The sequence below is a fragment of the Ascaphus truei genome, chromosome 6 (assembly GCF_040206685.1).
Source record: "Ascaphus truei isolate aAscTru1 chromosome 6, aAscTru1.hap1, whole genome shotgun sequence".
NCBI lineage: Eukaryota > Metazoa > Chordata > Amphibia > Anura > Ascaphidae > Ascaphus > Ascaphus truei.
In genome coordinates, this window is record NC_134488.1 from 15,329,348 (window position 1) to 15,343,440 (window position 14,093).

At 44.1% G+C, this 14,093-nt stretch overlaps 1 protein-coding gene across 1 annotated transcript in view; it reads left to right on the forward strand.

Annotated features, from left to right (window-relative positions):
- Positions 1–14,093, forward strand: part of LOC142498007 (uncharacterized) — a 139,509-nt gene that overhangs the window by 59,885 nt on the left and 65,531 nt on the right. The window contains exons 30-33 of the mRNA XM_075606516.1: positions 4,191–4,403; positions 5,362–5,507; positions 6,131–6,258; positions 11,712–11,859. Coding sequence (XP_075462631.1) covers positions 4,191–4,403; positions 5,362–5,507; positions 6,131–6,258; positions 11,712–11,859 — 635 coding nt within the window. The remainder of the gene's footprint in view (positions 1–4,190; positions 4,404–5,361; positions 5,508–6,130; positions 6,259–11,711; positions 11,860–14,093) is intronic.

Genomic DNA, 14,093 nt, shown 5'->3' on the forward strand with positions numbered 1-14,093 from the left:
CCTCCGCCGCTGGGAGCCTGGGGTGATCGTGTTCGTGGTTACACAGTGCCTCCACCTGGGAGAGATCCTACACAGTAGCCAACGTAGCCGGCGTGATTACGTAGCGAAACGCGTAGAGTGGGAGTTTCTTTTGCGGAGCAGTCTGGAGAGGATCGCGGAAAGCCCATCCACCACCGTAAGAGGAGACCGGATCTGACGTCAGACGCCAAGCCGTGCGGTGATGCAGCAGAGCAGAGGTAGTGACCAAGGTGTACGGAGAATCACGGGATGGTGAGCCGACCGGCAGATGATCTCTCCACATACACTTATTAAGTGTGACATGCCCGATTTTATTGTAAACATTGTGAGTACATTTTTTACTTAGATAAAATTATTTTTATACCTTGGTTGATCTGCGCTATGCAAAATCTTTTTTCCTCTCTCCTTCACTGGGATATCCCCTCCTGAGTTCCTGAGCCTCTTTGAGGATTTCCATACTTACCTCCGCCACTGACTGATTGTCCACATTGCTGTTTTGACTCTTACATCTTGTAAGTAGCCATTCTACAGGAGCCAAGATTTCGGTAACTCATTCCCTAATTTTCATTCCTCACGGCACTTAGATTTGTTTTTATTTGTGTTTCCTCCCTATGCTCCCCCTGGATTTCATGTTTACCATTGCAAGTTGCAGTAGAGCAACTTTAAATCACCCACTCGGAGTTGCACGCAGCCTCAGTTTTGGGTGTCTCTGGAGCAACCTCAGAGCACACAACTTTGTTCGCCTTCACACCAGTCCAAGAATGAGCTCTGGAAGTGAGATCGGCAAATCTTTACATAGACCTCGGCCTCCATCTGAAACAATGAAGGGGGGCTGTCACAAATCAGAGCACGGATACTACATGCTGGCCAATCCGAGCATGGATGCTTCGTGGGCCAATCACAGCGAGCTACATGGGCCAATCAGGGCCATGTGAGGGGACAGTGCTTCACAACAACCCACAGAGGTGGGCTTAAGAAGATTGGAAAACTCAAACTGACCAGAGAGTCAGTTGGGGCTTAGACAGGCCTCAGGTTTCAGTTTCAGCTAGATACCTCCTGTGGAGATGGGTGACTCAGAAGGGTCTATTCTAGTAGCTTCAATAACTTTGCTGCCATCTCGAATGGTTTGGCATGTTCCCACCGAACGGTTTGTCATTTGTGTTATCACGGTATTCATAAAGAATCTGAAACCATTTCCACAAGTCACAAACTGTGAGGTAGGAAAATGCCAATACCATGCGGGACAGCAGAGATGGTATCTCAGCCTCTCTCAAAGTTCTCCCCTGTGCGATCTGTCCACTGTCTGTAAGAGATGCACAGAGAGAACTTCACAGAGAGATCTGCATCTCCTTGCACAGCTCAAACAGGCGATTGCAGTATTTTTATTTACATTTTAATAACCGTGTACTGTAGCAGGGGGTCTCTGGAGCTGAACCGTATTAGTTTCAGGTCTGGGGACCCCCTGCTTCCTGAGATACAGGCCCTGGTATGGGGTGCCGGTATCTCCTATGCATGGAAATGTCCAGGTCACGTGACGCAGGAGATTTAAACATGGCTGCTGGGATAACGGCACCACACACCGGGTCCTGTAACTCGGGAAGCGGAAACTCCCTGGACCTGAAATTGATGCAGTTCTGCTCTGGAGAACCCCTGCTACAGTACACTGTTATTAAAGTGCCGGGTGGAGGGAGCGCATTGAGTCGCATAAGAGCGCGGCTTTAGGCACTCCATATTCAACCCGACGGACTGTCTTTAAACGATGACCGCATTATATGGACATGTTGTGGATATACATTTTCTAGCACTGCTGACATATTAGACTTTCATTATCAGTATTTGTTACTATATACTGTTACCTTTTCGGGTTTTCTCTGAGCACCAGATTAGGGGCTGTTCCAGCTTTGCCCTCCTTTCTGAAGTAGTAGATTTACACTTGCCTTCCTCCATCTCGCATCCAGTGCTGCCTGGATATTCTGGATTTACTACAGAAGTGGAAGCTGGTCTGGGAAAGTAATTTTTGTGCTGCTGGACACCTAAGCTATTGGGATTCCCTCTGTATTGTTCTGACGTTTGTGAGTTTAAGCTCTGTTGATGATAGTGTGTTGCATCTGTTGGCTCCGGCCGAAATAAGCACCCGTTTATTTGATCTTTGTGTCCTGTCTTGCGCTTGATGCCATGAAAGAATCCTCATCTCCCTTGACAGCGGAACCCATGGATATTACTCTTAAAATCCTCCATTTGTTTGCCGAAATCTGTGAATTGTATTCTTAGAATCCTCCAATGGTTTGTGGAATCCACAGATTGGACTGCCAGTGATAAAAAAAAACAATTTTGAAAGACGAATTGCCCTTTTTGAGACTGATTCGTAGAATCCGCTGACCAAAGGAACCGCCCGTTCTGCGTTGGATTGAAATCCTCAAAAAAAAATCACCCATCTCTAGTGCTGGCTAATCCTGTACAGCCATCAGATGGGTATGGGCAATGGCAGGGCTTAACTTATATTAATGTGAGACGCATTGCCCCTGTCATCCCACATCACCAAAGCTTTTCACTTCAATTCTTGAAGAATCATTCAGGACATTAAATTGGGGGAAAAATTAAATCAAAGCCATCTACAATTTGAAGATTACATTGGAATTTTTGCCTCAAGTACAGAAGGAAAAAAGTGGGCCTCCATATGAATTTCAGCAAGACCAAAGTGATCTAAATAAATGGAATAGAAATAGAAGTCGAAGACTATGTTCACTTTGGGCCGTTAGTATCAATAGAAATAATCTTTAGAATTAAATCAATAGGAGAATGAAGATGGGATGGAGCGCATCTGGAAGAAACCAGACAATCTTGCCAGGTACTGTGCCTCAAAAGGAAAGTGTTTGACCAGTGTATCCTGTCTGTGTTCATGTATGGATGTGAGACTTGGACCCTAAATGCAAAGACAATTCAGAAGCTTCAGACAACTCAAAGTATGGAGAGATGTATGCTGGGTATTACTTTAAAAGTCAAGAATGAGTTTGACACCAAAAAAAAGTCTGTAACATACAAATATAGGATAAGTATCTGTCATCTAAATTTAGCATACGGACGGTTGAACTTGATGGACATACACTGTATTTTTTCAACCTCATCTACTATGTACAGTAGCTACAGTATGTAATCATCACAAGGGTGAAGAAATTAAAATGTCAGTGGGCCAGATACTGTGTATCGCAAGAACAAATTAACATAGTTGGATGGAGATGGTACTCAACGATACCAAAAGTCCAAGATGGGAGGATGAAAGCAGAAAATGTGTTGGAGAAATTTGGAGAAGAGAGGCTTGCAACCGCACTAACTGGAAGATCACCGGGGAGGCCTTAATGTGGATCACCAATGGCTGATGATGACTATACAGTATATAAACATGTATACTGTATCTATAGCTTTTCATGTCCGTGCTTGGTGGATTGTGTTTGTACTTTCCTACAATTCTTTATCAAGGACATGTAAAGCATTTCTTGTATTGTGTGTTATTTATTTTTTATTGGTAACTGGGAGAATGCAATTTAAATGTTACATACATTTTGAATACTCCAAGAATAAAATCAATAGAAATTACCTTGTGATCCTTGCACCAGTAATATGTTTTTACTGCATTATTCCTTGAAATGTAATGCATTACACTGTTTTAAATTGCTGCCAATTAGAGAGCTAATTTGAGACTAGGTGCAGGGACAACATCTGTGTTCCGTAACAGATACACTGTACGTCTGCTGAGTGAGGTTATGTTATGTGTTCATAAAAAGTCAACTGTAGTAAACTACAATTCTGCACATGCTTCCACGCCACAAGTTGACCTTAAAGAGAGTGCTCATGTTGCAGGTTGCCTATTTCTGGAATGCACCATCATTTTTTGACCTCAGACCTGATGAAGGGAGAAGGCTCATGCTCTCAATTTTTTTCCAATGTAAACGTTTGTTATAATTTTTTTAAATGTTATAATTGTTGTAAGTTGTCTATCGCTTTTTAGTGCCCTAGGTTTTGTTATCCCTTAAACGTTTGTAAGTCCATTAAAAAGGAATGACTAGAAACAGAGGTTGGTACATTTCCACCTATAAGCTTTCCTAGAGGTAATTCTATTGTTGCATGCATTTTTACCATCGATATGAATCCAATTGTTTTCAACACCATTGTAGGTGTGGAGAGCTATCTACAATATCCCTGCCAGCCTGGGTATTATTGCCTCTTCAGTTCAACAGCTCCAGTGCCTTGTCCTCCTGGAACATATGGGAACAGCACTAATGCAAGAGATTCAACAGATTGTCACCCATGTGTGCCAAGCACCTATAACCACTTGTTTGCTCAGGTGGCTTGCTTCCCATGTGGGAGTTCCTCTTACTCAGAATCAGGTAAGGCAAATCAAGAGAACCCATTTATTTTCCCACTGCATGGCTCTTATGAATGCCGTAGATCCCTGGGCAATGCATCCACGTCAAATGTAATAAAGGTGTTCATCAGCTTCTGTTATAATAGTTACACTACACATTCCTAATTGTCGCAAGCTTGATACATTGATGCTAAACAACACGATCAAAATATCTCGCAAATTTTATGGCAAAATTCCCAATTGCTTTGCTTCATACGTTAACACATTAGTAATTAAGTGGAAGTTAACTGGTTTGATTATGCATCACATTATTGTATTGACTACAGTACATACAGTATGGTTGGAAGGAAGTAGAACCTGACAGGAAGACGTGTCTCAAAGTAGATATCATTGTACTTAAGCTGAGGATACAATTAGGATAAATAGTACAGAGTTGCTTCTGTGTGATGTGGACAACAACCCTAGTCTAGAGCCCGAATTTCTCCCAAAGCACTAGTATGTAGACTTGAAAACGCATTACTTCTTCATTTTCACTTAATTCTTGCACATAATATTCCCTCTTTATCTTCTGCGATCAATTTCCCATACATTCTTTATCTTCTGCAATCCTTTGGGATAACGCATGTAAGGGCGACTAAGGCCGCGCTTATAGTGCTGACAACAGCGACGCAACCGATGACGTCACCCGTCGCCGCCCGCAAAAGTTATAATTATATTTTCCGCGACTGTCGCCAGCGACGTCACGAAGGGGGTGGGAATCAGTCTCTGATTGGTTTAGAGACAGTCACCTGTGGCGACTGTCTCTAAAAAATCAAATAGACCCGGCTGCATCAGTCTGGAAGAGACACGCAGTGAGAGTGAGACAGAATCAGTCACTCTCCCAGCGCGCGTCTAACAGGCGATCGCACAGCTTTTATTTTAATAACACAGTATTGAAGCAGGGGTCTCCGGAGCTGAACCACATTAATATCCACCCTCAGGTGCTAGGAGCTGTCTTTGCCGTGGTTTGAACCGTGCATTCCAAGAATCAGATGGGTCCTGCATTTGCAAAGCAGGTTTTATTTTCTACGATGAAAGAGAACAAATGCGATCAGACAGCAACGGTGACTTAGACTGTCAGCCACAGGTAATATACATTAGAATGAATAATATTTTATTGAGGCATGTCTGAGATATTTCTGTGCAGCAATGAATATAGCGTTAAATATGTCACATTGCCATTGAATCATATGGAAACTCTGTGATCTTCTGTTACACTAGTTCTGTATGTGTTTTAGTATCTGGGAGTAAAGACGTTTTCATCACATTTCATGAAAATTTCGCCAAGCATTTAAATTCAGTGTGCATTGGCCGTTTATACACAGCCATTTATTGCCGTTTTCATAAAGTTTAGTAAAATTAATGCAAAATTGACAAAACACTGGCAAAATTGGTGAAATTTCAAACAGTGTTACCTTTCGGGAACATTTCGCAAACAAATGCGAAATTTCCCAAACAAATTAGCAAAGTTTTGAAAACCTTTGCGCTTCTCTATCTGGGGGAATGATGCCACTTGCTACATCTGTATTGTGCCTATAATTTCCCCTATGGGCAGTGCTTTAAAATCTCAATACTTTGGTTAGCAATATGATGCTATGTAGATGATTTGGAGTGTGTTAGGGTAACTTGCCAGTATTTGGTTATGAGTAGTTAATAATACACCTGTATCTGATGTTTTATTTGTGTCCCATTCTGATGACATTACTGTAGGTAGAAGAGCGGTGCGCTTTTGGTGAAGTACGTTTGGCATCTACAAGGAAGTGCATTGATCCAGAACAACATGACTGTATTCCATTCTGTGGCCTGCTGGGAGGGGACCTCCATTCTGAACTTGGAATGTGAGTGCAGATTTCTATATATGTCCGTTTGTAATGTGCATCCCATGTGCTGTATATTTTTATTTTTTTCATTCCACTATATTTTTACAGCCATCATTTAATTATGTGCAGAAATGATTCATGACTATAGACTTAGCTGTCAGCTTTTTTTACAAAAAACTTTAGGTTTCTTTTAAAAGTGTAGTCAGACGAGACCCAAGCTTTGAGCACCCAGATTGGACTTTGTTTAAACTAGAGGGACATTATAAATAGATAATTAGGTTGTCCTTCTCTTAGGAAACGTTTTGTGAAAGTGTAATATATGTGACGGCAGGGGCCCAGAGACCAGCGTATTAAAGGTTAAGCCTGGTCTCTGGCCGCTATCCGTTTGATGGATATACAGGGTTGCCCTGTATATTCATCCACCTGTGGCTAATGTGGCCAGCATGTTAAATGTTAAACCCAACAAAAGTCAGAAATGCCCAAAAGTGCCAAAATATATAGTACAATTATTCAGTGCTAACATTCTCATGAGTAAGGGTCATTTAGTTAAATCCTTTGGCCAAAGCGTTATACTGTAAGCCTGCCGCCAATGGCATGACCAATTTGCAGGTCCTAACACTACCTGGTAAAATCCTCATTTACCTCTGCTGGAGGGAGAATGACCACAGTGGGTCTGCTATACATAGGAACATGAAAAAAAAAACCTGCTAGTTGGAAAGTGGGGAGGGGTGAGCTTAAACCCTGGGAGGAGGGGCCACCGACCTCCAACCAACTGATACCAGTTGAAATGTGTGTTTATTATATGTTTAATCCAGTAATGTATATGTGTAAACCTTTATTTTCTATGTGTAACTTAACTGCAATCATAAAAAGGTGTTTTAAAGCATAGCCAAAGTCTCTGGACATGCAGGGTTGAGAAAACCTTTTTTCAACCTACATGTCTGGGGAAATGGCTATTGCAGGGACTGGAGGGGGAGGGGCACGTACTCAGTCCTGGGAAATTGAGGGTAGGGCATTGTTCAGCTCAGACTCTGTTGCATCCATCTCCACAGGAGGTATCCAGCTGAAACTGGACCCTGAGGTTTTAGTGTGAGACCCAACTGACTCAGGTCTCTGTGGTTAGTTAGTTTGAATTTCCCAAAGCCCTTATTGGACTATATAGCTTGCTCTGTGATTGTCCCACGTAGGATATATGCTGTGATTTGTCTCACACACAGTATCTATGCTGTGATTGGTCACCATGAATTCTCAATGATTTCCTATGGAGTTGGGAATGTGGAAAAGGGGCGTCCGTTCACATTTCCACAGGTCTGTCCTGGACTGGCGTGCAGATACACTAAGTGTGGGCTCTGAGGTCGAGCCAAAGACACCCGATGTTGAGGCTGCTTGTACACTGACCGGGAGATTTGAAGTTGCCTTGCCCCAACTTAGGGCCTGCCTGGATTCTCTGGATTTACTACAGAAGTGGAAGCTGCTCCTGGAAAGCAATTTTGGTGGTGCCGGATACCTAAGCGATTGAGATTCCGCCTGTATTATGCCGGTTTGTGAGTATAAGATCTGTTGTGATTTTGTGCTGCGTCGGCTCCGACCGAAATAAACACCTGTGTATTTGACCGCTGTGTCCTGTCTGGTGCTTGATCCTGTGAAAGAGTCCTGGTGTCCCGTGACAGGCTTTTCTGGTGTAAGCGGCGAGGTTGCCAGGTTCAGCGCTGAATGAACGGGGGTAGTTCGGACTGAATATGTCTCTTCCCTCAAGATCGCAAGGAAGGTAGTCACAGACATTCCGGTTAACCTCAGTGCTTGTCTATTACCTCAGTGACATCGCAGACTGCCCGGTCTTGACAATGGTGTCCAGTTACAAATTGTTGCGCAAATAATTGATCCTGCTCTGCTGCGAAGGTTATGGACTCCCGACGGTGGGCCGCAACAAAAAGGACCTGATAGACGACCTCGGCTCCTGCTGATCTGGGTCCCGTCATGGAAGAAACCTGGCCCTGTCATCAAACATGGAGGAAACCAGTGGCCGGAGGGATATTCCTACCCTGGCCTTCAAGTTTGTGGGAGTTTTAGCAGCATTGAAACCAGATGCCACTCCAGAGATGAAGATGGTTATGCTAGAGGCACTGCAGGCTAGATCGGCACCACCAACTGCATCCCAGTCCTCCGCCAGCAGCCAGGGATCTCGGACAAGCCTGCAACCCTGTTTCATGTATCAAACCTTCTCCCACTTCAATGAGAAGGATACCATTGATGGGTTCCTGCAGTCCTTCAAGTACCAGTGCTTCCTTCATAACCTGCCTAATGCTTACTGGGTCCAATACCTGACCCCCCAGCTAAGCAGGAAGGTAGCCAATGCCCAACGGGAGGATGCAGGGTATTATCCCATGGCGAAGGGGGTACTACTAGACCGATATGAGATCACCCCAGAAATATTCCGGTTCAGGGAGTCGGAAAAAGGACCCCAGGACACGCATCTGGATTTTGCAGCCCAAATCACCCAACATGTCAAGAGATGGATGATCAGCCGGGAAGTGAGCACTTTTAAGTCACTCTTGGACCTCTTCATAAAGGAGCCATTTTTGCTTAAATGCGTGCTGGAGATCCGCACATGGGTGACTGATCAGAAGCCCCTTTCGGCTCGCAAAGCCACCAAGATGGCAGATGAGTTTGTAGTGGCCCGGCCCCAGCTTCACCGGCCAACTCAGCCTGTCGCTTCGGTCGCCGCGGGCCCGCCATTCTTCCCACGGCTGTTTTGCAAGCTCCGGCCTAGAGACTGGCTCCAACTCTCGCCAGTGCCCAGCCCCGGAATTTGCCCATGAGATGCGGTGTTTTTGATGTGGTAACTAAACCGTGCATCTCCACCAGGATTGCCTTAGAGCCCCATCTGCTTCAGTGACTCAACTAGCTGCCCTGCACCCGATTGCCTGCATGGGGGTGGCCCCTGCATCCGATCCTGCATCTTCTGACTTGATCACCCCTCAGCCAGGCCTGCAGAATTAGGGTCCAATGCCCCCCTGTTCATCCCCATTTTTTGCCCACCCGCCTTTTTTTTTCTTCCCCACTCCCCTCTGCTCTGTTTTTTTGCTATATATTTAGTGTGCTTTATACTATTGTGTTGGTGTCACTTTGCTCCTTGTATATAACTTGTGCATTTATTAAATAATTATTTGATTTGGCATTTCCCACTTTTTGTATATTTTTCCTATAGTCAGGGCGTGCTGGAACTATTAGTACTGTTTGTAATTGTATAGGAGGATATTGGGTCCTTGTGTTCCTTCCTGGGCACCCTGCATTTAGCATATATTCTCAAATTCCGTGAGTGCTGTCTATCATTACTGCTTTTGCATTAGGGTCTAGTGGGTACAATGAACAGCAGGGTATATTAGGTGGCTACAATCCGGATGGATGAATGGAACCCCTGTCACAAGTACGATTGCGGGTAAAACGGCATGTGGTTTGCTGGACACCAGAGCAACAATCTCCCTCGTCCAGCCCGACCTGTTCAGAGCATCTTGTCCCAGGAAAACCGATCAAGTTCCAAGTGGCCGCTGGCACCCACAGAAACCTACGAGTCAGCTGTATTCACCTCAATTGGGGAGTGGGTCGAGAGATTCATGAGCTGAGAATGCAACTGGTCTGGAGGCTGACATTTGGCTAGGTTGAAATTTGGGCAACATTGTCAGTGGCTATGAGGCCCCCACCACTCCCAGGACCGTGGTGCTAACCTCACCAGATGTTCCAACTACAACCATGGAGGTAAGCCAGCAAGAATCAGTGACGATGGCTACCCAACTAAGTGCATTACCCCCTGCTCGGCTCCCAGTTGTATTGCCTGGGTCTCCCATTAGCACAGCAGGCCCCTCCAACATAAAGCACAAGTTCGCCAAGGGGATCCAATATGCCCGGCAAGCATTCCAGGCAGTAGTGTGGGCTGCCTTCAGCCCCACATAAATGAGTCCCCACCAGCCTCCAGTTCCCCAACCTTGTACCGGTTGCATTTGGAGGAGGAAGGTCATGAACCTAGCCCTGGCTTAAGAGCCACAGTTGGCTTCGATTGTTGGGGCGCAACATGGGATGGGTTTTGCCCCAGACCTCTCAATCTGGTCTCTGGCACATATCCATCTGATGGATAGGGGCCACATGAATATGCAGGATTGCCCTGTGCACCCATCTACCGGTATCTGTGGCTCATGTGGCCAGCATGTTATATGTTAAACCCAGTAATGTATATATGTAAACCTTTATTTTCTATGTGTAATGTAACTGCAAGCATAAAAAATGTGTTTTAAAGCATAGCCGAGGTCTCTGGACATGCAGGGTTGAGAAACACTTTGTTCAGCCCAAGTCTAGAGAAATGGCTATTGCTGGGACATGAGGGAGATGGGTATGTACTCAGTCCTGGGGAACTGTGTCTCTGAGGGCAGGGCCATTGTTCAGCTCAGACTCTGAGGCATCAATTTCCACGAGGTATTCAACTGAAACTGGATCTGAAGTTTTAGCATGAGATCCAACTGACTCAAATCTCAGTGGTTAGTTATTTTGAATTTCCCACAGCCCTGGTGGGCCAATGTTGCTAACTCTGCTATTGGCCCACGTAGGATCCATGCTGTGATTGGTTCCACATGCAGCATCTATGCTGTAATTGGTCGACATGCATTTTCCTGGATTTCCTATGGAGACAGGAATGTAGAAAAAGGGGCGGCCGATCTCAGTTCCAGAGATCTCTTCTGGGCTGGCATGTAGATACACTAAGCAGTGGGCTCTGATGACATGCCAGAGACACCCAAATACGAGGCTGCTTGTACAGTGAGTGGGAGATTTGCAGTTGCCTTGGCCCAACTTGCATCCAGCGCTGCCTGGATACTCTGGACTTACTACAGAAGTGGAAGCTCCTTTGGGAAAATAATTTCGGTGGTGCTGTAAACCAAAGCGATTGGGTTTACCTCTGAAGTTTGTGAGTATATGGCTCTATTGTGATTTTGTGATGCATCTGTTGGCTCCGCCAAAATAAACACCCATTTATTTGCTTTCTGTGTCCTGTCAGGTGCTTGATCCTGTAAAAGTGTCCTGGTCTCCAGTGACAATATGCACCAAAATAAATGATGGTTATTTTGCAAAATCCATGTAATCTACCCCTTAACCTCTGTCTGTAAATGTGCGCTGCACTACATTCTCTGTCCTTTATTGCCTTTCATTTTTTTTATCACGTTTACAGTAAATTTGAATATTGCAAAAATAACTCGTCCACCTCTAGGGGTCAGTTAAAATATTCAGAGACACAGTATGGAGTGTCTGATATATAAAGCTCTCCCTACATAGGGGGAGTTTCACTAACCTCCCATACATGTTATCACACTGCATGCCCCCTTCAGCTGAAAGTGTTATGAAGCTTTTTTTTTTTCATGCACAGGCACATTATGGGATGCCCTTAATCCTTAATTTGTTTGTTTCTATTTTACATTTATCTGCAGGTGCCATTGTACACAGTATGTTTCAGCTGAAGAACTCTGTGACAGACTCTGTTTGATGAGGGCACCACATATCTCCATGAGCTTTGGCCCCAATAAGCCATTTCTGTTACATATCGAGGAGCCAGAAAAGAGGAGGAGCATACAACTGGTACATTTTTCTACTGCTTATATAAATTTGACCTTCAACAATCTCAACAATCACCACATTAATACACGATCCCAGAACACCCCAGCATAACTTGGTATGCAGTATTGTTATTGGCTTTTTGTAGCATTCAAATGCATTATATGTGACCACTACAGAATACGTCAAGTTTTAGTTTGTCACCAAAATGTTATTAAGTTATTTTTATCACCTGCCAAATGTTTAACATGCAATTGTAAACCAATACCAAATACTTTCATAGGCCCAAATATGTTCAGTAACTTAAAGCATCAAAATATGTCATCTTATGTTTTTTATTTTTTTATAAATCAGTTCTGTAGTATTAGATTACTTACAGCATTTAAAAAACATTATTATTATTCAACTCTTTTTTTAAGGGTTTAATAACAATTTGTTATGCCTTTGAAAGCATCATTTGATTTCAATAGCAGGCTTTAGCCCACCTCCCCAGCAGTGCAAGATCTTTGCAACACTTTCCTGTTTGTAATAATTTGTTGCCAAATGTTCCCAGCAGTTTTAACTATAACAATAGATAAGGTTACCTTTGTAATATAATAATATATTGTTGCTGCTGAGTTACACTAGCTGATGGATTGATTAAAACTGAAAGGCAGCCTTTATGTTAGCCACACAATCTGGATTTTTACATATTTATAACAGGAGCACCAAACGATTGACAACGTAGGTAAGAATGTAGAAGTATACATTGTCACATGCTTTACATATACAAATAAGAAAATAAAAAAAGGGGGTGGGATGTAGTATTTATGTTCTATGATGTCATTATCCTAACAGTCACGTTAGCACTAGTGGTGTACCTTAGAGAGACAATACAATAACGTTAAGTCATGTTTTCTCCTGTAAAGAGCATTGCATTAACTATAACGGCAATTTGTGATAATGACAGGAAAATTATATGGACATTAGGTATTATCATAAAATGTCATATTCACAAAAGTCATTTAAGGTTAAATGAGACAGGACATCTCTAGCATAGGGACGCGGACCGATGACTTGGAAAAAAAACTAGACGTTACAATAAGAGCCATGAAAAAAACGGAAAAAACTACCAGCTTCTTACAAACACAAATGGCAGATTTAGCTGACAAACAAAAGGTCTTGGAGAACTGGGAGAGATGGAACAACATAAGGATAAGAGTAGTCCCGGAATCTGTTACAGATTCTAAAGACTTTATTACAAAATGCTTAACCTCAATTATGACAAATAAAACAGAGGCAGAACTGCAAATGGACAGGTGCCACAGAGCATTGAGATCAAAGCCACAGACGGAGGACACGCTGAGAGATATAATAATGAGATTTCATTATTATAAAACAAAAGAATCCCTGAGCCAAATCATCGGAAATACAAACCCAAACATTTTTGAAGGTACAAGGTTACAAATATTCCAGAACCTATCCCCGGTGACTTTGAGCCGTCGCCAAAACCTGCAGCCCGTCACCAGGTTGCTAATGGACAATGGGGTGAAGGTGGCCTTTTCCATTTGGGTTATTAGTAGTTAAAAATGGTAAATCCATCTCCATAAGATCCTTGGATAAAGGTGACATGGCAGCAGGGAAATGGCAGCCAATTAAGGGTACTTGAGGACTTTACGAGACACAGTTGCATTTAGAGCCTTTCAATGAACAATTAAAGCTACTTCACAACTTTCTTCAGCAATTTGGCTTCCCTTTGCCCATGGTGGATTCCGGTCTGGATCTTCTTCTGAGGAGCAAGATGAAAGTGGAAAGTTTATTGACAGCTGAGCAGTCGAGACTCCGGCAGGGAGGGAGAGGAAGAGGCTTGGTGATCGGAGCAGCGCTGCCTGGCATGAGGACGTGGACACGACTGGTGGAAATGGAGGTGTGTGGCATTGGGAGAAGCAGACGGCACTGAACAATGGAAAGCCCCCGAGAGGTCCCGGGGAGAGATCGGGAGGCAGAGCAGAGAGAGGAGCGGCGCCTCGGTTGTCAGTCTTGGGGGAGGGGGGAAGAGACGGCAACCGGGAGAACAGTCGGATGGACCGGGCTGGGCCTTGCCAGTCCTCCCCCTCTTCCAATTCACTGGCTCGGGTGGAGGGTGGCAGGCGGAGGATCCGGGTTTGGGCAGGAGGGATTTTGGTTGGGGCAAGTGGAACAAGGGTAATCTAGCAATCGCAAGAAGGAAGTCAGAAGGCAAAAGGAGTGCAGGGGGTAGAAGGAGGAAAGGAGGGGGC